The sequence below is a fragment of the Balaenoptera acutorostrata genome, chromosome 1, assembly GCF_949987535.1.
Source record: "Balaenoptera acutorostrata chromosome 1, mBalAcu1.1, whole genome shotgun sequence".
In the NCBI taxonomy this organism is placed as follows: Eukaryota; Metazoa; Chordata; class Mammalia; order Artiodactyla; family Balaenopteridae; genus Balaenoptera; species Balaenoptera acutorostrata.
The window spans coordinates 14547922-14569311 of record NC_080064.1 but is presented as its reverse complement, the minus strand read 5'-3'; the positions used below and the strand labels follow the sequence as shown (position 1 = coordinate 14569311).

Below are 21390 nucleotides of genomic sequence, written 5' to 3'. Positions count from 1 at the left end.
CCATCACGTAGTGAGAGCGCCCTCTGCTGCACGGAGCTGGTATGACAGCTCCACACCCGGCTAAGTGTCTCCTGATTCAGCAGAGCCCCTGGGGTGGGTGTCGGGCTCCAGAGTGTCCCAGGTGAGCCACACCTGGGCAGGAAGAGGCGCACACACTCCAAGACCAGGTGAAGGTGCCTCTTTATTTGACTTAAGACTCAGGAGCTTGTCGGAAGCATGGTGGCCACGCAGAGCAGGAGGCAGTGCATCTTAGCTCAGCTTCCCCTGCTGTGCGTCCTGAGCAGGGTGAGCAGCTGCCAGTGACCCAAGGAGGGGCCGCCCGATCCGAGAAAGCCCGATTCTTGCTGCCCAGAGTCCTTTCCCCACGGCTTACGTTCGCCGTCAGGAGGATCCGACGGTCTAAGGAAATGTTTACAGTCCTCAGGTCTCCTGGTTCTTGGCCCAAATGCACCTGCAACCCAATGTCACCATGGGCTCAGGGTCCAGTGTCAGAAGAGGGCTATTGGGAGGCACGTCCTCCACCACTGACCCCCCGGCCCTCCCGCCTCACAGGGGAAGACGGTGATCCAAGCAGAGATCGATGCCGCGGCCGAACTCATTGACTTCTTCCGATTCAACGCCAAGTTTGCCGTGGAGCTGGATGGGGAGCAGCCCATCAGCGTGCCGCCCAGCACCAACAGCGTGGTGTACCGGGGGCTGGAGGTACCCCCGGTGGTGGAGCGGGCGTTGGGGGCTGCTGGAAGCCCTGGGCTCGGCCTCACCACCTCCTCCCTCCCCAGGGCTTCGTGGCCGCCATCTCCCCCTTTAACTTCACTGCGATCGGCGGCAACCTGGCGGGGGCGCCAGCCTTGATGGTGAGCTGTGGGCAGCAGGCGGGCGTGGCGGGAACGGGTCATCACTCCCCTGTCAACAGACAGGAGGCCACGTCAGAGCCCCTGGGGTCCCAGCCCTAGTCGCGGGGAGAAGCACAGAAAGTGGAGGCAGCTGGGGGCTGTGGAAAAGGCTTGGGGGTCAGAGGCTGGTCTGGGTCCCAGCTTTGCCCCACTCTGTCTGGGGGACCCCAGGCAAGTCCCGGCCCTCCTCTGAGGCAGTTTCCTCATCTACAAAGTGGAAATAAAAGAAAAGCTTACATTACAGGGTCATGAGGAGCAAATGAGACCATGCTTGTGACACATCTAACGCCAGGCAGGTCTGAGGCAGGTCTGGCCCAGTGCAGGCTTAGCGTTACATAGGGGCTGCTACTAATGATGATACTTATAGCTCACCTTTGAGTGCTTGCTCTGTGCCTGGTGACTTATTTTTCAGGGTTGCAAGGCTAGCAAATGACGGAACAGGTATGGATTTGGGCTTGGTCTGTCTCTGGGCAGGTGGTCTCGAAGTCAATGGGCTCCACTCGTTATAAGGGTGAAGGTGGCCATCGGCTCCCAATCGATGGGGGAGATGCAGCCCTACCCTCAGAGGTCCTGGGTGGCTCAGGGCGCAGCAGGAGGAGGGCTGACAGCTGTCAGGGGCAGCTGGGTGATCTGGAAGGGTGCTCGTGCACAGGGCCATCCTCGTGCATCTGCACTCAGACAGATGCACACACACCTGGCACCCACGTGCCCTCGTCCAGGACACATGCAGACAGAGCCCTGTGAGCACTTGCCCAGCCTCGCCCTGTGAGCACCCAACGAGTTGGAAACACCCAGAACAGACCTGCCCGAGGGGTGCTGGCAGGATCGGTGGGCACAGGCTTCCGGAGGAAGGGAGCCTTTCGTAGCCAGAATGTGGGAGCAGACAGGGCAGGATGTGAGCTCACTGACAAGGGCTTCTAGGGCCTGGGGTGCAGCACCTGGGCACCTGTAGGAATGGGGTTGGGTAGGGGACATCCTGGCCTGCATGGGGTCCTGGTGGCTCCAGGTGAGGGATGGCCATGCTTCAGGGTAGGGTGGGAGTTGGGGCTGGTGGCCCCTGACCTCATGAGTCATCACCGTGCCTCCCGGGCAGGGCAACGTGGTCCTGTGGAAGCCCAGTGACACTGCCATGCTGGCCAGCTATGCTGTCTATCGCATCCTCCGGGAGGCCGGTCTGCCCCCCAACATCATCCAGTTTGTGCCAGCTGACGGGCCCACGTTTGGGGACACTGTCACCAGCTCGGAGCACCTGTGTGGCATCAACTTCACAGGCAGCGTGCCGTAAGTCCCCGAGGTGGGATGGGCAGGGTGGCCTGGGGACGCTCACCAGGCCTCGTGACCTCTGTCCGGGAGCTGGGACTGTGAGCCCAGAGGTCAGGCGCTGTGTGGCCCTGGGTGAGCCACTTCACCTCTCTGAGCCTGTTTCTTCACCTATATGACAGTAGTCATGATTCTTACCTTGCAGAGTAATCGTGAAGGCCAAACTAGTTAATGGACAAGAAGGTGTGTGACAGGCTGGAAGCGGCCTACAGGTGTTTGGTGATATGGATTTCGATGCCACCACTGTCCCTGGAAAGGGCACAAGGGAGCTTGGGATAAATTGGAGGAGGAGAGTCAGGAAGGCTTCCTGGAGGAGGTGGCATCTAAGCAGACGAGTAGGCCAGGCAGAGGTGGAGGAGAACGTTCTAGGAGGGGGAACAGCATATGCAGAGGCATAAGGCTGAAGCTGTTGGGCTTTGGGTGGTGGACGTGGTCCCGTGGGACTGGAGTGTGGAGCTGGGGGCTGAGGGTCAGAGGGTGGGGGCAGGACATGGTTCAATCACAGCTGCTCATTCACTCACTCACTCACTCAGCTGGTGTTGATTGAGCCCCCACGTGTACCAGGCTCTGCTGGTGCTAAGATTGGGCAGTGAACATGTGGAGTGGACAAGGTCCTACCTCTTGGGGGATTTAGTCTTTGTGACTGTAAGGCCCCATGAGCCTGCTAAGGTGTCTGGACTTTATCCTGAGGATGATGGCAGCCACGGAAAGTTACATGCAGGGGGCGTGGCTTAATCAGACTTCTTTTGTTTCAAGCAGGGATTGCAGATGGTAGCTCTCCAGTGGGCCCTGGCAAGTGGCTTTGTGTTCTTTGACTCCTAATAGGGGTGGATCAACCTTGTACCATTGGGACAGTTTCATGTAAAAATCCAAATATTGGGCCTCTTTTAAGAACCTGGTCCCACTGGGCCTGCATTTCCATGTGGCACCATTGGCTGGAGGTGGGCGGGAGGTCTCTGGTTCCCCCCGTCCTGACAGGCCCTGGGTCTCTGCCTACCTGGACGGCCTCACTCATTCTCTGTCCGGCCCCTCCGGGCCCCTGTGTGTGCAGCCTCTGATTCGCTCTGGCTACTCTGAGCACAAGTCTCCAGTGGGTGGAAGCAGGAGACGGGTTAGGAGGTGTCCACGTCTGGGGAGGGATGGCGGGTGCCTAAACTCGGTTGGAGTCGTGGGAACGGGGTGAGGTGGGCTGATTCAAGTGAGGCAGTAGCAGGGAGACTCGATCACCTGTCCATAGGGTCAAGGTCGGGGGGGTTCAATGGGAACATCCAGGCTTGGGGCAGGAGGTGGGCATCGTTCACCGAGGTGGGCAACCCAGATGGCTGGGCACCTGGGAGCCTTGGGAAGAAGATGAATCACATGCTGGTCACTTTGAGTTTGAGGTCCCCATGGGTCATCTGGGTGGAGATGTTGGGGTCTGCACTCCGGGCCTTCCAGGTGTCCTAGGGACACCTGCGGTGGCTTCTCGCCCTCTGCCTGGCCTCAGGCTCCCCTGCAACAACAACCCCTGCTAAGGTTTGCCGGGTGGCGATGGCAGCGTTAGAATTGCTGAGGAGGGCTGTTTTCCAAAAGGCCCGCTCTGCCAGCCACGGGCCGCATGGGTCTCTGCCTGTTAGCGGGCGGAGCGGGCCTGGCCCCCATTTGCCATGCTCTGATGCGCAGCGGGCTTAAAGGTAGGAAAGTCATAAATTAGTATTAGCTACTGTGTCGCCAGCTCCCTGGTGATTAGCATTTTTATTGTTTTGTGGTGCTGAGGTTGGTCACACTTGGAGCCCAGGGAGGAGGTAGGGGCCTGAGCTGCCTCTCCCAGGACCCTCCTTGGTTCTCTGGAGCCTGGGCGTGAGCTCGTGGTGCCCCTCGCAGACCACGGTGGTGCCTGTCCCCCATCAGGCATCCATAGCATACCCAGCACTGTCCTAAGCACTTGACTCACACTAGAGCCTCACAAAACAGCCCTGCCAGGTGGAATTGTTCTTTCCAGTTCCCAGATGTGGCACAGAATTTGAGGCTCAGAGAGGTTAAGCGATGGGCGCAAGATCACACAACCGTGTATGCCTGAGTCAGGACTCGAACCCGGCATCCCCTGGCCTCAAAGCCTGGCCCTTCTCTGCACTGTCTTGCCGCCAGGCCTCCCCTTGCTCCCTCCTTGTAGGCCCGGAGTGCAGCCCATTTCCAGCTGCTACCACCTACTCGGTTCCCCATCACCATCACCACCACCACCACCGCTGTGACCCCTGCCCACCTCCTGCGGGGCTGCTGACCCTAGCGCTCCTCCCTGGGCTTTCCAGCCTCTTCCTCTAGTAGGGCCTGCTCCCTACCCCCCGGGCCCCTCACCCTCTCAGGAGCCTGAGCCCGGCTCCCTAGTCACTGCCCTGTCCTCTGGTTTTAGCACCTTCAAACACCTGTGGAGGCAGGTGGCCCAGAACCTGGACCGGTTCCACACCTTCCCACGCCTGGCCGGAGGTAAGGGCCCCTCTCCCCGTGCCCTGCCCTACAGCCCTAGGGACCCCTCCCTGCCCTGGCCGCCATGAAAGAGGAGGAGGCGGAGGTGATGCCCCCCAGAGGTGGGGTGGCCCTGCAGGCGCAGAGAGCTCCTTCAGGGTGGAGGCCCTGCTCTGGCACTTATACAGAGCATTTATGCCTCAGAGTGTGCATTTTTTCTTCATTCATTCATTCATCCATCCATCCATCATTCAGCAAGTAAATTATTAAGTATGTTCATAGGCACTTTTTGGACATTGGGGATGCAAAGGATGATGAGACCCAGAGACCCAGCCGTTAACGAACCTCTATTCCAGCAGCAGGAGGCAGACAGTAAACAACTAGATAAATGATGTCAGAGAGTGAGAAGGGCTGTGGATAATTAAAGGAGGGCAAAGAGGTGACAGGCAGGGACCCTCAAGGGCTGGGCGTGGTGGGTGACTGTGACTTAGGGTGGCTGGTGGGGTGGGAAGCCTCTTCAGGGAGGGAACATTTGAGCTGAGACCTGAGCAATGAAAAGAAACCAGCTTCGCAAAGGTCCGGAGGATGGACCATCTTGGGCACCCGTACTGTCCAGTAGAACTTTCTGCAGTAATGGACATGGGCTATATCTGTGCTGTCCAATAGTATAGCCACTCGCCACGTGTGGCCGCAGGGCACTTGAAACGTGGCTGGCATGGCAGAGGAAGTGAAAGTTTTGTTTCATTTAATTTTAATTAATTTGAACTTAAATAGCCACGTGTGGCTGGTGGTTACCCTGTTGCACAGCCCAGATCTAGGCCGAGGAAATGGCAAATGCAGAGGCCATGAGGTGGGAATGAGCTTGTGTTTGAAGAGACAAGGCCAGTGTAGCTGGGGAAGGGAGGGAGGGGGGTGGCAGGAGATGGGGCTGAGAGGTCAGCAGGGCCAGGTCTTGTCAAAATAATAATTTTCCCATAAAGAAACAGTTTCACGGTCAAGGTCATTTGGCGTGCACTGTGTTTAAAGTAAAACAGATTCCTCACCTGCAGGACTTCTCAGAGCCTTTAATGCACTAATATATGCATTGCTTACCTTCAAGAGCAAAGGCTGATGTGCATTGTTTCCCAAACTCTTTGGACTACACAACCCTGTTTTGACAGAGGACCCCCTGGACCATGTTTTTCATGGAACACACTCCGGGAAAATGCTGAGACCTCTCGAGAGGGAGGGCTGTCCAGGGTCACACAATGCAGTAATGGCAGAGCTGGAGCTGGTGGTTCAGCGTTCTTGCTCCTGGGGGTGAAGGTGGGGTCACGGGGAGACTGGACCCCACGCCTGAGCGGGTGGGAACTTTGTAAAATTTTATTGAAGTATAGTTGATTTTATAATACTGGGTTAATTTCCACTGTACAGCAAAGTGATTCAGTTATACATATATATTTTCTTTTTCATATTCTTTTGTATTATGATTTATCACAGGATACTGAAGCTAGTTCCTTGTGCTATACAGTAGGACCTTATTGTTTATCCATCCTATGTATAATAGTTTGCCTCTTAAGCTGGTGGGAGCTGTGATGGGGGTGTCAGGGCAGGTGACGCTCCTCAGGGCCAGCTGTTGCATTTCCGATTTCCAGTTCCCCAGTGTGCCCCAGTCCAGCCTTCACGAGATGGGCAACAGTGAGTCCCATGTGTGAGCTGTCCATGGTTTTCTGTTCTGTCTCCTTCCCACCATCTCCCTGAGGGAGAGAGACCGCTACTTACTCTACCACTTCCCCCCTTGAGTATGAGACTTTAATCTCTCTGTGCCTCAGTTTCCTTGTCTTTAAAATGGGATAATAATGGGAGGTTGCTGTGAGGCTTCAGTGAAATGGAGCTCAAAGTGCTTTGACCTGAGTCTGGCAGTTAGTGCTTTGTAACATGAGCTGCTGTTAGCTGATGTTTAACCGAGTGAGGAAGCCGAGGCCCGGAGGGTGGAGTGATCTGCCGAGACTCCCTCATGCCAAGGAGATCGAGGAGGGGTGTCCCCACCGTGGATCAGGAAGAGGGGCCAGCCCTGGCCGTGGACCTGGGGTGGCCCCCTCTCCTCTCGCTGGGTGGGGGTCAGCGGAAGGCTCAAAGGAAGCCGTGCCCACTGCAGGGAGTGGACCAGCTTTGGGGAGCCTTGGGTTCTGGTCCTTCCTCTGCCTTTATGTTGGGCAGCACCTCCAGGGCTCAGTTTTCTCATCTGTGAGATGGGGGAGCTGGTCCTGATGCCCCCTGGTACCCTTCGCCCTTGCCTGGGCCTCCGTTTTCTCATCTGTAGGGAGGGAGGACAGGCCTGGCTGATCAGTTTCTGGGAGGTTGTCGGGCTCCGACTCTGCCTTCTCATGCCCTTGTCCTCCCAGTACTGGGGCTGGTCGCAGGGCCCTGCGGACGGGTGGAGGCAGTGCGTTGGGCCCCTGGGCTGGCCTGGGGAGCCCACCCCCTACTCATGCTCCTCCACCTCCCCGCCCCACCCCTGAAGAGTGTGGCGGGAAGAACTTCCACTTTGTTCACCGCTCGGCCGACGTGGACAGCGTGGTGAGCGGGACCCTGCGCTCAGCCTTCGAGTACGGCGGCCAGAAGTGCTCGGCCTGCTCCCGCCTCTACGTGCCCCGCTCGCTGTGGCCGCAGATCAAAGGGCGGCTGCTGGAGGAGCGCAGCAGGATCAAAGTGGGCAACGTGAGTGGCGCAGGCCTCCCCGCCACGGCCCAGCGGGGGGCTGATGGGATTGGAGGCTGGGGGGTGTGTGCGGGGAGGGCGCTCCCTTTGTCTCCGACTCTGTCTCCTCCCATGCCTCCCTTGCTTCCAGCCTGCAGAGGATTTTGGGAGCTTCTTCTCCGCCGTGATTGATGCCAAGGTATGAGCAGGAAGCAGGCCGTTCCCGGGGTCCCGTGCCTGGACTGGGTGGGAGGGGTAGGAACAGCTATAGGGGCGACCCAGACCTGCTGCTTCGAGCAGGGCAGCCTGATAGCCATGCACCACCCCTGCCAGCTCTGAAAAGGGCAGAGGCATCCGTACCCAGAGGGCAACTCGCCTCCCGCACACCCTGCCCCAGGCTCGACAAGCCCCCTTTAAGTGCCTGTGTTCACACGCACACATACAAATAGGCCTGCACACCGCGTGCATCAACCCGAACACGCACGTACATGCACAGCCGTGAACACATTCATTTAGATCTCTGAGCGGGAGCATGCCTGTAGATTCACCCACGTAAACACACGCACACCCGCATGCACACATATCCTATACAGAAACATTTGTGTACAGGTTCATATGTGTATATAGGCACGCTTGTGGGTCTGCATGCCCAAGCACATACACATAACAAACATCCATATAATGCAAGCATATGTGTGCCTACATACGTAAACCTAAAAATTCATGGCCATACATTTATATGTGTGTTTGTGATGTTTGTAGTTCTAACACACACATGCACACACACACACACACAAGCGTGCACATCTGCCCTTGTCTCTGCCCTGGCTCAGCCAGGCCCCGACTTTTGCTGTCAGGGCCCCCTCCCCCGCCTCCCCCCACTTCAGAATTTGGGCCCTTCAGGGACAGGTGTTTGGGGCGAGTGTGTCAGGGGGCTGCTGCTGGGAATGGCCTCCAGCCAGCCCTTGACGCCCCCTACCCCACCCCACCCCCCCAGTCCTTCAGCCGCATCAGGAAGTGGCTGGAACACGCCCACTCCTCGCCCAGCCTCACCGTCCTGGCCGGGGGCCAGTGTGACGACTCCGTGGGCTACTTCGTGGAGCCCTGCATCATCGAGAGCAAGGACCCCCAGGATCCCATCATGAAGGAGGTGATGGGACAGGCGGCCTGGGGCCGGGAGGAGGCAACCTTTCCCCCGAGCGTGGCGCACGCACAGGGCCCTGGTGCTTCACGGGGCGTCATCCCATCTCACAGATGTGGAAAGCGAGGCCCTATGAGGGGACTGTCTTACACCCGGTGAGAGCAGAGCCAGGCCCTGAGCTTGGGCCTCCTGACCGCAAATCCAGTGCTCTGTCTTCGACACTGCTGACCCAGGCTGGTGTCATGGCACTTGCGCTGTCCACAGCCACCGAGGCCCCTGCGGCCATCTCAGTGGCTGACACTTGTAGACTCTTAACTGTGGGCCGGGCATTTGACAGAGATGAGGTGGGCATATCGTTCCCATTTTACAGATGAGAAACTGAGGCTCCGAGAGGTCAGGGCGCTTGCCCAGGAGGACAGTGCAGGGGTGGGGGTCTTCCCCCAGCCCCTCGATGGCAGAGGGGACGGTGATACCATCAGGCAGTTCCTGGGCCGGCTGTTGCCCGAAGTCTCTCCTTTCCAAGGGCCTGGGCCCTTGGCTCTGGGTGTGGGTCTGGCTGGCAGGGAAGCCAGAGACCCCTTGGATCTTCTGCCAGGTTGGGGTGGGTTGGGCGGGGTGGAAGCCATCCTCGAGGGAACCCAGGGGGAGGCAGCGCCTGGCCCTTCCTGCAGGGGCTGAAGAGGGGGATGGGGAGAGGCGGAGGCCAGAGCAGGGAGACGGGAGGCCTCGGGGTGTTGGTCCAGGTGGGGCCTGACCCTGGGGCTTCTCTCCCAGGAGATCTTCGGGCCTGTGCTGACCGTGTACGTCTACCCGGATGACAAGTACAAAGAGACGCTGAGGCTGGTCGACAGCACCACGAGCTATGGCCTCACGGGGGCAGTATTTGCCCAGGATAAGTGAGTGGCCGCAGCCCCTCCACTCTAGTCCCGGTGTCCTGTCCCCACAGGACCCTGCTGTCCCCGGAGACTGCCCTCCTGGGCGCTGATCCTAGTAATAATGCTGCCCTTGCTTCTCTCCATTCTCCTCACCTCCGCCCTGACCGGCAGGTAGACACAGGCAGTGGGCTCTTTGTTAAAATGCAGATTCCGGGGCCCCACTATTGGCTGCTGAATGTAGGTGTCTAGGGGTGGGGCCGGGGAATCAGTGCCTTTGACCTGCTCCCTGGGTCTGATGGGGCTGCAGAGTGGAAGACAGAGGCTCGGACCCAGGTGCACTGCTTGTCTGGCAGAGGCAGGATTCCAACTTGAGCACCGGGACACTAAACCTGAGGCTTTGCCCTTTCCTTTCTCCGTGGTACTGCTTGTCTCCCCGTGTCTGCCTTTAAGAGTGGAGGCGGGATTGGAACCTGAGGGGCAGGCTGGGGGTCTGGAGGTTCCCCATCTCCCAAGGGCAGGAAAATTGGACCGAGATGGGCCACTCCCTCGCGTGCGTACAGCGTGACCCTCATCCAGCCCTCACAGATGCCCTGCGAGGGAGGCGTGCTAACCCCCTTTTCAGAGGAGGGGGCTGAGCCTCAGAGACTCCTGGGAGCCTGTCAAGGGCCTAGAGCTGGCAGCTGGCCTCATGCTCACCAGGGTGGCCCATGTGGGCTGGGACGGGGGTGTTGGAGGTTGGCCCTGGGTCTGGAACGAGGGTGAGCTGGCCGCCCTCTTACCGCTGCCCTGCCTTGTAGGGATGTTGTCCGGGAGGCCACAGAGATGCTGAGGAACGCTGCCGGCAACTTCTACATCAACGACAAGTCCACTGGCTCGGTGGTGGGCCAGCAGCCCTTTGGGGGGGCCCGAACCTCTGGTGAGTGGGTCCCCCTTTCCAGAGGGGGGCTGAGTTCCTGGCGGGAGACCCTCGATCCTTCATCTCAAGGGTGTTAAGAGGAACAGCAGTAGCACCATTTACTGAGCACTGTGGGCCAGGCCCTCTGCTAACTCAGAGTCCTGCCAACAGCCTCCTGAGCTCAGGTGCTGCCATTCTTCTTCCCATTTTATAGAGGGGGAAACTGAGGCCCAGGGAGGTGAAGTGACTTGCCCAAGGGCACATGGCTAGAGAGTGGTGGAGCCGGGATTTGGGTCCCAGCGCCCACACCTTTTACTGTCATACTCCAGGCCACCGTAGTCCATCCCCCTCCTGTTTACAAATAAGGAAAGTGAGGGTCGGCGAGGGGCGGTGACTTGCCAGAGTTCCCAAGGGCCGGAAACCAGGTCTCCCGACTCCCAGTCCAGTGCCCTCCACGGTGCTCCCCTGCCTCCCAGACACCTCTTGCAGGTGGTGTGCAGGGACCTGGGGAGCATGGGCGTCCTGCCTGCTCGCCGGCTCCTGCCTTGCTCGACCTCTGGCTGAGTGCCCTCCGCACAGATGCGCTCGGGAAACCCTGGCCGCTGTGACTGTGTTAGGGTTAGTTTGGCAATTTGCTGCCCGTGCTGGTGCCCCATTTATTCCATCAGCTCCTCCCCACTCCTTTTCCCTCTGCCCAGAGCCGTTGTATCTTTTTGGAGATAAACAGAGCTGTCTTTTCCACAGGGACTAATGACAAGCCAGGAGGGCCCCACTACATCCTGCGGTGGACGTCACCCCAGGTCATCAAGGAGACCCACAAGCCTCTGGGGGATTGGCGCTACCCGTACATGCAGTGAGCCCTGCTCGGCGCCTCCGCTGTCCACTCGTCTGTCTGTCCAAACGACTGACCTCAGTGCACTGACCCCACCCCAGGCCCTCCACCCTGCTCCCCACAGGACGACCCCCTTTCTAGGGCCGAGGCCTGCCCCCTGCCCGCCACTGGCCTTTCCCACCCTTGGAGTCAGATGCCGGGCTCTGGTTTGAGATCATGCTGTGGGGAGAACAGGGCCGCCACCCTTGACCCCATCGGCTGTCCTAGAAATTCCATCTGGTAGGTGTGACCTTGGTGCCCTGCTGGTTCTCCATCTGTCCCCTTCCCTTTCCTCTACACTGTGGCCCAGTGGCTCAGGGACCTGAGGAATGGTGGTAGAGTAGCTCACGGATCCGTGGAGGAAAAGGAGGCAGCTCTGGGGCCCCTGGCAAACCTCACCACCCACAGAGGCCCCTGGCCTTGGCCCCGGCTTCTCCGGGTCTCCAGGATTACGTGTGGCCACAATGGCCTACAGGGCTGGCAAGTCGTGGCTGTAGGGCATGGGGTCACCAGCTGGCCTTGCCCTCTTTAGTCCGGGCGGCTCACTAGCTCTTTGCCCAGATACGCCTGTACCAGCAGGTACCTGTGCCCAGCCAAATGCCTTAGACCCCGTGTGCCTTGCTCCAGAGTGCCTGAGCTCACCTGAGACCCACGGATTCCTGGCTATCTCCGTTTGGGGGTCTGGGGGGACTGCTGCAGGCCACCTGCCAAGGTGTGGGATGTGCTAGTCCTTCCTGTTTGGGCTGTGAGATTGGCAGACTTTGGGGGGCCCTTCCTGCTGCTTCCCTTAGCTCTCGGGTCCTGCCTCTAGAGCCTGGGGTTTCCTGCAGGAGCTCAGCACCCACTGGCTGTGGTTGAACAGGCCCGGGTACATGTTGCTCCCACCTTCCCCAGCACCCTGAGACCTCTCCTTGGGTCCCCGTCCAGCCCGGGCTGAGGCTTGCCTCTAGAATCATCCCTCCTTTGCATGTTAGTGGCTCTGTGTGGACTGGCCCCTAGGAGGCCTGTTCCTTGATGCAGCCAATCGGTGGACACTTGCAAATGCATCCTGGGTAGATTCTGGGTGGCCAGGGAACGAGAAGTGGTGACTTTGGAGCACAGTTTTTAGGGGGCCCCGAAAGGGCTGGGCCCTCCTCAAGCACAGCTGGCATGGGGCCCCCGTGGGACTGGAATGGCCATTCCCCAAGTGCACGGTCACACACCTTGGCCCCCGGTCAGGGGTGGGTCCTGATGCTGCCCGGGTTGTTTCCCACAAGGGGCCAGGTCAGGCGGCGGGGGCCGGAGGTGTTCCTGATTCTACTGGTTCTACACTGTGAGGTGGCAATAGGATCTGCCTGATGCCACCTAATAAAATGCCTCTTACCTAACCAAGTCGGTGGTCTTTCTGGTGGGGTTAGTGGGGACTGGCCACCTTCTACGTCCGATGGAGTTGCCAGTGTGTCATTAGGTGTCAGGAGGGCAGCGCCCTTGGTGTGATGGAAGGAAGGGTGAGCGCTGATGGCCGGAATCCCTGCTGTGGGTGGCAGGAGCTCTGGTGCCGGAGGGCCTGGGTTCAAATCCCGGCTCCAAAAAGTTGTGCAATCTCTCTGACCCTCTGTCTCTTCGTGTCTTAGATGGAAATAACCACACACACACACACGCACACACACACACGCACGTGTGTGCACTCACATGCACACAGGTTGTCTTGAGAATTCAATGAGTTAATTCATATAAGTGCTCAGAGCAATGCCAGATAGGTAATTCATGATTCAACAGTGTTACCCATTTACCCATTGTTATAACAACCACTGTTTGTGCTATGATAGTTAAGTTTATGGGTCAACTTGGCTGGGCTATGGTGCCCAGATATCTACTTAAGCATTATTCTGGATGTTTCCATGGAGGTGTTTTTTTGGATGAGATTAACATTTAGATCAGTGGACTTTGAGGAAAGCAGATGACCCTCCATAATGTGAGTGGGCCATATCCAATCAGTTGAAGGCCTTAACAGAGCAAAGGCCGGTCTCCCCCAAGCAAGAAGGAATCTGCCAGTGGCTGCCTTTGGACTCAACTGCAACTTCCTGCGTCTCTGGCCTGCTGGCCGGCGCTACAAATTCTGAACTTACCAGCCTCCATGATCACGTGAGCTACATTCTTACAATAAATCTCTCTCCCTGTGTCTGTCTCTCTCTACGCCTCATAGAGGTTCCGCTTCTCTTCAGAACCCTCAGTCATACATGTGCCAAAGTCTATGCATATGTGTTTTTCACTCACAAGTCTTATGAAGGAAGTACTGCTGTGCTCCCATTTTGCAGATGAGGGTACTGGGATGTAGAAAGGTGAAGGGACTTGCCGAGGGTATGCTATCAGTGGGGTGGAAACCCAGGTCTGTCTGATTCCAAAACCCATTCTCTCTCTTCCACCCAGATGTCCACACATGGCTCGCAAAGATCTGCTCAGTTGGCCAGGTGACATGGCAGGGAGCAACCGTGGCCAGTTAGCTTGAGCCTGGAATCCGTGGGTCCAAACCCACCTGGGCCAGCTGACTTGGAGGGGAAGACACGTGTGTCCTGACCTGTCTCCACCCACAGATAATGTAAACAGAGCTGGTCCTGAACCACGCAGACACCACCCTGTCCGAGGGTCCATTGCTTAGGGCTGTTGGCTGGAGGATCTCAGAGCTGTGGGGAGGGGAGGGGACTCAACCCCGGGCAGAGCCCCTGCCCTGGCTCACCCAGGGGCTGCTACTGATTTGTGCCAAAGGGGGCTTGAGTCAGGGACAAAGGGCAGCACCCAGAGTGCTCTGGCTGGAGCTCACGGAAGGGAAGGGAGGCAACTGCCTTTTGTCGTCAGGGGGTACATAGGCCTCGCTAACCTTGCTGAATGGAGTGACTTACTCAAGGTCACACTGAGACAGCCGCAGACTTGGCTGATGACTGGCCAAGTGTTTTACCTACCTAGTCTCAGAGCCTTGACCTTGACCTTACCAGGTAACTATTACAGCATTCTATGGAAGGGCTAGTGGAGGTCAGAGGTAGAATGATGAGCCCAAGGTCACATAGCTGGTTAGTAAAGGGCCGGGTTAGAACCCAGGGCTGTGGGTGCTGCAGCCCATGCTCCTCACCACCTGCTCCATCAGGTCCCCGACTCCCAGCTATGCCTCTACCAGCGTCATTTTACCCTGGTGCCTCTGACTCCACTGAACGAGGTCAGGGGGTGGCTCAAAGCTATCGTTCCCTCCGTTCTGTCTGCCCTCCCTTGTCCCCCAGGCTTGGGGCTGGTGGCTCCCGAAGGCCCAGTGCCCACCCGGGTGCCAGAGGCCTCTTTGCGTGGTCACCGCAGTAAGTCCCCATGTCCATGGTGGCCCAAGGAGCCTCTTCATTTCCCTGTTGTGGCCGGAGGCCCAGCCGCAGGTCTGGGCTGGAGCGTGAACCATTTGACTGAGGCTGGATGTCCCTGCCACCGCGGTGCAGCCAGTGGGGTGTGCACGCGAAGGAAATGAGGGGCCACCTGTGCCCCGGTCACCAGGCAGACCTGGAGCTCCTGGGGGGCAAGAGGAAGCAGCAGGGTGCAGACCCACGCTCTTCACAGAGTCACGCCTTCATTTTCATTAATTCCCCTACTGACACATTCATCATCAAAGTTCCTGTAGGTCCTCTGTCTAGAGGCGCGTAGGAAATAGTAAGAGTCACCATTACTTGAACGCAGGCTGTGTGCCAGGCGTTGTGCTAAATGCTTTAGACGTCACACCCTCGGATCCTCACTGCAACCCCCGAAGGTACATTCCGTTAGTCCCATTTTACAGATGAGGAGACTGAGGCACACATGGGTGAAGTAACCAGTGTACCAGTAGGAGAGGACTGCCTGGGTTTCTGTTCCTCATGTCTCCCTGCCTGGGCACTGAGCACAGCCCTGATGTCCTGCCTTAACCCCTCTTACCTGTGCCTTGGCCTCCCCAATCTCAGAGTTGACATTTCTGTGGGAGCTGAGGATCGAATGACATGTTTTAGAACAAAGTGCCAGGTCCCGTGCCCTGCACAGAGTGAGATGCTCAGTGAATGAGAACTTACCTTCACCCACCCTCTCAATACCCTCATCCTGCATGCCTGTGCCCGGGAAGGAGATGAAGCTGGGCTTCCCTGAGCACCTATCCATGGGCAGGTGCTCCTGCTAATTAGCTTGGACCACACCAGCCTGGGAGGGAGGTACTATTATCTTGGCCCCATTTCACAGATGAGGAAACTGAGGCTTAGGGAGCCTCAGGGAGACTTGTTCAGTAAGGGACAGGTACAGGGACAAGAGCTGGCTATACCAGCACCCCCTTGTCCTGGTCTCTCGAAGGAATGCAGCAGCTTCTAGGTGGGAGCCATCCAGCAGGTGGATGGGAGTAGGTATGGCTGACACTGGCTCCAGACATAGCCAGCCTTGTCCCCCTCCCCCGGGTTGTTGACAGCTACCCTGGATGGTGGAGCGGGTACCATATGACCCTAGGTGCCGGGGTACATGAGCTTTCTGTTCTGGGACTCTGCCATGCCCTCCCTCCAGGCCCCAGGTGCCCGGCAGGTACTCCTCAGCCTCGCGAGCATTTGGCACACAGAGGCCGGGGCGAAACGAGGGAGCTGATGTTCTGCTGGGCACCTGCTTGGCGAGGTGCATCCGGGCAGGTGTTGTCGGAAGGAGAGTGAGGCTTGTGGAGAGATCTGAGTCTTAGGAAGGAGAGTCATACAGAATCATAGACCCTAGCCCTTTACTGGGCCTAGAATCAAGGGTCTCATGCCAGTTCCATACTAGGACAAAAGCCATCAACGCTGTAACGTAATATTCACTATCATTTATTAAGTAGGTGCTTGATGTATCCATCCCATTTAATCACCCTTGTTTGAGGTGGCTGTGTGCATTTTACAGGTGAGGAAGCTGAGCGGAGTCAGGGCCTGCTGGTTGGCCCCTGTCCGGTGGTGCAGGCGGGGCCCTCCAGAGCCCCACAGAAGAGGACCAGCCCCCTTCCCCATCCCAGCCCTTTATGCTCCCTTTAGCGACTATCACCTTTTTGGCTCTTATTGGACTTGTGGTCATTTGGAATCTTCAGATCTTTTTCTGAATGAGACACAGCTGGCTTGAGTGGATCGCTGGACCCAAGAAGGTGTCCCAACCACAGCAGAGTCCCTCCTTCAGGCCTTAGCTGACCCCCAGGTCCCCAGCTTCTAGGGGTCACCCTACCCACTACACTTTTGACATCTCAGAGGGGTGACCAATGAGGCTGGGTCCTCTGATAACCAGCTCTGAGGCCTCCCCCGTGCCCTCTTCCAAGGTGTCTCTGAACCAAGCCAGCTGGCTCAGGGGCTGTGCAGCTCCCAGACCCTCCTTGGGGAAGCCTTACCTGCCTACCCCTGCTCTACCCTCAGCTGGATTGGAACTAGGTTTCCAGCTGCCCAGTTTTGTCCTGGAGGAGGCAGTACTGGTAGGAAAGAGACAGGGGAAATGGGGGGGGGGGCAGAGAAGCAAACAGAGGATGTACAAAGGTGGGGGAGGGGAGAGGAGCCGATGCAGCCCCCAGTCCCTGGGGTCATGCCCCTCTTGGGGGCTCCCCCCTGCGCTCCAGGCCCCTCCAACCACCATGGCAGGGGGAGGAAGGAAGTTCAGGGCAGCCCCCTCCAGCCTAGAGCAAACATGGCCAATTCCTTTCTGTGAGCACCCAGGGAAGCAGATGTAAGGCAAATGGGCAGCATCTCCCAGGCCCCCATTTCCATGGCTCGCCCCTGCCCCATGAACTTTGCATAAGTCTGTCATGGTTCTCCATCACCTTGGCAACCAGTAGCCACACAGGTGTGATCATGGGGACCTCGGGCCCTGGACTGGGCCATGAAGGTGGCAGTGTGTTCAGCCTGGGCCACCGTGGGGCCTGTGCTCTGGGTGCAGCCCTGAAGGAGAACTGCAGGGCCTTGGTGTTCCTGGACATTTGTTCTCAGGGCAGCCAGTGCCCTGGCCTCACTCACTTGCCCTTCTTAGGTGATGTCAAGGCTAGAGGGGACCGCGGAGATCATCCAGCCCAGGGCATCTCAAGGGTCACGGACTGAGCCTTGTGTCATCCTGGATCTGGGCGCACGGCTGCATTTGTAGGTGTGTGCATTAGTGTCCAGGGCTTTCATCAGAATCCCAAAAGGATCCTTGCCCCTGAAATGTTAAGAAGCACTGAGTCCATTTTACAGGTGGGGAGACTGAGGCCGAGAGAATGGAAGCCACTTGTCTGAGGGTAGCCTTCGGGTTGGGGCAGAGCTGAACCAGAAGCCAAGACTTCTGACTTTCCATCCAGGGCTCCTTCTTCAGATTTTACTCTTCAGAGCAGATCATCCATCTGGACTAATAGCCCCCACTAAGCAGGGGGACCCCATCATTCCTTCCTCATTGGAGCGCCTTGGTCAACACCATTCCCCTGAGCCCCCATTAGGGTCTTGGATTCCTTCAATCCACATACTTGCCATGTGGCTTTGAATAAGTTACTGTCCCTCTCTGAACCTCAGTCTCCTCATCTGAAAAATGGAGAGATAATAACAGCACCTCAAAAGGTAGTGAGAATAAAATGGGATGGCAGCCTGGCGTAGAGTGAGCCCTCCAAACGTGTTAATGATAGAAATAACTTGTGCTCATTATCACCATCCTCCTCCCATGCTTCGTGGCACAGACACTGCCTCCCCCATGGAGCTCTTGGCTGGCCCACGCCTTCCCTCCTCCTTACCCCTTCTTGGCGGCCAGCACAGCGTGGGTCATCATAGAGCTGTCCCGACATGCTTTTGATTTGATTGGAGTCCAGGGGAAATCCACCTGCTTTTCTGGCCCTTTGGCGACTGGCCCTCTCTGGGCCTCAGTTTCCCCATCTGTATAATGGGTAGGTTTGTGGAGCTCTGCAGGCCCTCTTAGATCTGATACAATACGCCACACTATGGGTGGCCCTGGTGCCCCTGGCATCTTCCAGCATGTGCTGCCTTCACGAGGGCCCTGATTTCTGTCTCCAGACCGCAAGCCGTATCCCTTGTGTGTCCTGGCTGTGTCCCTTGTGCCCCACCCAGCCCTGGCACATAGTGGGCTCTGCTAGTGCCCTCTGGATGCATGGCTTTCTCAGCCACTCTTGTCCTCCACAACGCCACACCCAGGGGGCTCCAGTTAACTTAGATGCTCTTTTTCTCTACCATCCCCTTACCCCCAAGCTTTGCTAAATAATCTGACTTGACTGGGAGTCTCCAGAACATTCCGGCGCCACCCAGCAACTGGCATCTTTATTCTCCCTCTTCAAACTGACGCACACACTCATTGTGCCTGGAACTGGTCCTTCACCAACACCTTGGCCTTGAGGTGGGACCGGCATTGGGAGAGGGCGGCACCAGTCCCCACCCCCGTGGTGGGTGTAGCGGTGACAGCTCCTGAGGGCAGAACACACCCGAATCAGACAGTACAGGGTTGAGAGCTTGGCAGCCTGGGTCTAAATTCTAGTGTGATTGGGAATTCCCTGGCGGTCCAGTGGTTAGGACCCGATGCTTTCACTGCTGTGGGCCCGGGTTCAGTCCCTCGTCCGGGAACTAAGATCCCGCAAGCTGTGCGGTGCAGCCAAAAAAATTAAAATAAATAAATAAATAAATTCTAGCGTCACTACCTATTAAATGTGTGATTTTCGGCAAGTCGCTTAACTGTTCAGCCTCAGTTTCCTCACTTTAAAAATGGGAGTAATAATGGCTGCTTTGCAGGGTATCTAAACGATATGATGCATAAAAAGCGCTTGGCACCGTGCCTGGCACATAACACACCCCAGAAAAGTGCTGTTTAGTTACTGTCCTCACGACTCCCTAAGTAGCTGGCAGGGCAGAGGACAGTGGTCTTGGGGGCTCCTAGAATGCCACCAGGGACCGCGTTCCAAGGAGGCCAATGTGGCTGTAGTTTGCGGCACACAGTGCAGGAGAGAGCCGGGAGGGAAGGATGGGTGAGCCGGGGTCAAGCTGGGGAGGCCTTGAAAGCCAAGAGGCCAGGAGCTCAGCTGTGATCCTGCAGCAATGTGGAGTCCCAGGGGGTGTTAGAGCCAAGGAATGATAGACTCAGAGCTGTCCTTCAGGGATTTAAACTGTCAACCTGAGGCAGACGGGGAGGTCCAGACAGGAAGTTATAAGGGTCTGAGCTTGGGGTGTGGCAAAAGGGGGAGGAGTCTGGAGAGAACCGATAGACACGGTGAATTAGCGCTGGGGCTTTTGACCTGCTGACACGGAGGGTGAATAAGGGCAGTCCAAAGAGGACCTCCCCATTGTACAGATGAGGAAACTGAGGTCAGGAGAGGGGAGAGCTAGGACCAGAACCCACACCTCCAGACACCCCGTGCAGGGCTCTTCTTTTCATTCTATGGGTTGGGTCTCCCCCACCCCCCACTGGTTTACATACACCCAGAGAGGGCCAGGGCCAGGCCCCAAATCACGCAGCAAATCCTGCATCTTTCCACAGCACCCAGAGGCCTCTCCCTGTTGTTTTCAATGTCTGTGGGTTGACTCCACCCCGGGGGAGGTCAGGGGCGAGGGAGGGGGTGCTCCCTCTGGAGTTGCTAAAGACACAGCCAGTATCTTTCAGGGTAACTTCCAGAAGATTTGGGCTCTTTCAGCTGGGCTCAGAGCCCGGGGTGCCCCCCGGGGCAGTTCATTTCATTACAAGAAAGGACAATCTCGCACTCTGGCAAATTCACCTTTCTCCAGGGTCTGCCCTGCGCCCCGCAGTTCACACATGCCTTTTTATTTAATCCCCACACCGATCTCATGAGGCTAGAATTATTATTCCTATTTCAGTAGCAAACAGAGGCTCAGAGAGGTTAAGTAACCTGCCCATTCTCACACAGCACACAGAGCTGATGTCCAGTCCAGGCCGGCTGGAGTCATGCTGCCTCAATGTTCCTCGAGTGTAGACACACACGTCAGCAGGAGCTGGTCAATGATGTAGGTCCGTTACCAGGGGCGCAGTGCTGATACAGATGGAAGAGTCACTGCAGCGCAGAGCAGAAGTGGTTCCCGTGAACTGGGGCCAGGAAAGGGCTCTAGGAGGAGGTGAGGCTCCAGCTGGCCCTTGAAGGAGGATCACGGCTTGGCAGGGGTGGGCAGGGGGACAGTACTGGGTTTCCAATCCCCTTTTGGTCCCTTGGAGCCTCCTCCTCCCATGAGCCTGGGCCCCAGGAGCAGCATTCAGGCCTGTGACATATCCACCTAGGCTGGGCATTTTATAGCAGGCCCCCAAGGCTCCTGCTAGGCCATACTGTTGCGGCAGGAAAGGACCAAGGCAGCATTCCGTGGACAAGGGTCTTTGATTAAAACAGGTCCCTGATTTGCTGGAGCTCTCTCCCTCCATTCCACTCCTTGGGGGCAGTCACTTTCAACGTTAGGAATTTTCAACTTTCTATTCTGCCAACACCCTTGCCCCTGGGTCCTGGATCCCAGGGGGGATACCTAGAGGGGGGTCCCTCTGCGGAGGTGATGATGGATTATTGGGCTGACAGATGGCCCCCCTCCCCCACCCCCACTTCCCAATCTCTTTGCTGCTGTTCTGCTGCTTTTACCAAAAGCAAGGTGCTCGCGATGTAATATGGCATGAAGGTTAAGAGCCAGGCCCTGGGGTCTGGCTGTGTGATTTGAATCGCAGCTCTGCTGGTTGTGCAACCGACACTGAGTTTCTTAACTTCTCTGTGCCTCAGTTTCCTCACCTGTGAAATGGGGTTAGTAATAGTCCCAGTTATTGTGAGTGTTAAATGAGATGGTGAGTGACAAGCACTCAGCGTGATGCCTGGTTCTTAGTATCAGTGGCTGCTGTTTTGGAACAACTACTATGGGTCAGGGGCGGGACACATGACCACGTGCCAGCCCCAACTTGGTCAGGCTCTGAAGTGTGGGCTCCATTTGCCCCCCGACTCTGTCTCCTGATGGGAGCATCTATGTCCTTTACTCCCAAATGTTTGAAACATCAGAGAGATGTGACCTGACCTCATCTAAATGGCAGAAGGCGTAGGTGTGGCCAGGTTAGCAGGACATGCTCTGTCTACTGCCAAATGGGGTTCTCCTGGACCACCCAGGCTCCGCTGTGCCCTAAGAAGGGTCATCCTAATTCCAGCCTCCTCCCCTTCCTCCAGAGCCCTCAAACCTCTCTACCTGTGCCAGGTGCTTTCCTGCTCCATGGACAGCGACAGCACCCATATGTAAATGTCTGTGCAAATCCCCTGGTGTTAGGTTGCCAGCTCTCCAGGGAGGCAAAGCCGCCTCTGGGACCTCCACTTCCCAGCC

The 21390-nt window shown here is 57.3% G+C and overlaps 1 protein-coding gene across 2 annotated transcripts in view; it reads left to right on the top strand.

Annotated features, from left to right (window-relative positions):
* The window catches only part of ALDH4A1 (aldehyde dehydrogenase 4 family member A1), a 31392-nt gene extending 18909 nt beyond the window's left edge, over window positions 1-12483 (top strand). For both annotated transcript variants that reach the window (XM_007175021.2, XM_007175022.2), the window contains exons 6-15: window positions 553-702; window positions 780-854; window positions 1987-2174; window positions 4603-4676; window positions 7159-7355; window positions 7486-7533; window positions 8332-8484; window positions 9250-9371; window positions 10148-10266; window positions 10990-12483. In XM_007175021.2, coding sequence (XP_007175083.1) covers window positions 553-702; window positions 780-854; window positions 1987-2174; window positions 4603-4676; window positions 7159-7355; window positions 7486-7533; window positions 8332-8484; window positions 9250-9371; window positions 10148-10266; window positions 10990-11102 — 1239 coding nt within the window. In that variant the 3' untranslated portion in view covers window positions 11103-12483. The remainder of the gene's footprint in view (window positions 1-552; window positions 703-779; window positions 855-1986; window positions 2175-4602; window positions 4677-7158; window positions 7356-7485; window positions 7534-8331; window positions 8485-9249; window positions 9372-10147; window positions 10267-10989) is intronic.
* The last annotated feature ends 8907 nt before the right edge of the window (window positions 12484-21390 follow it).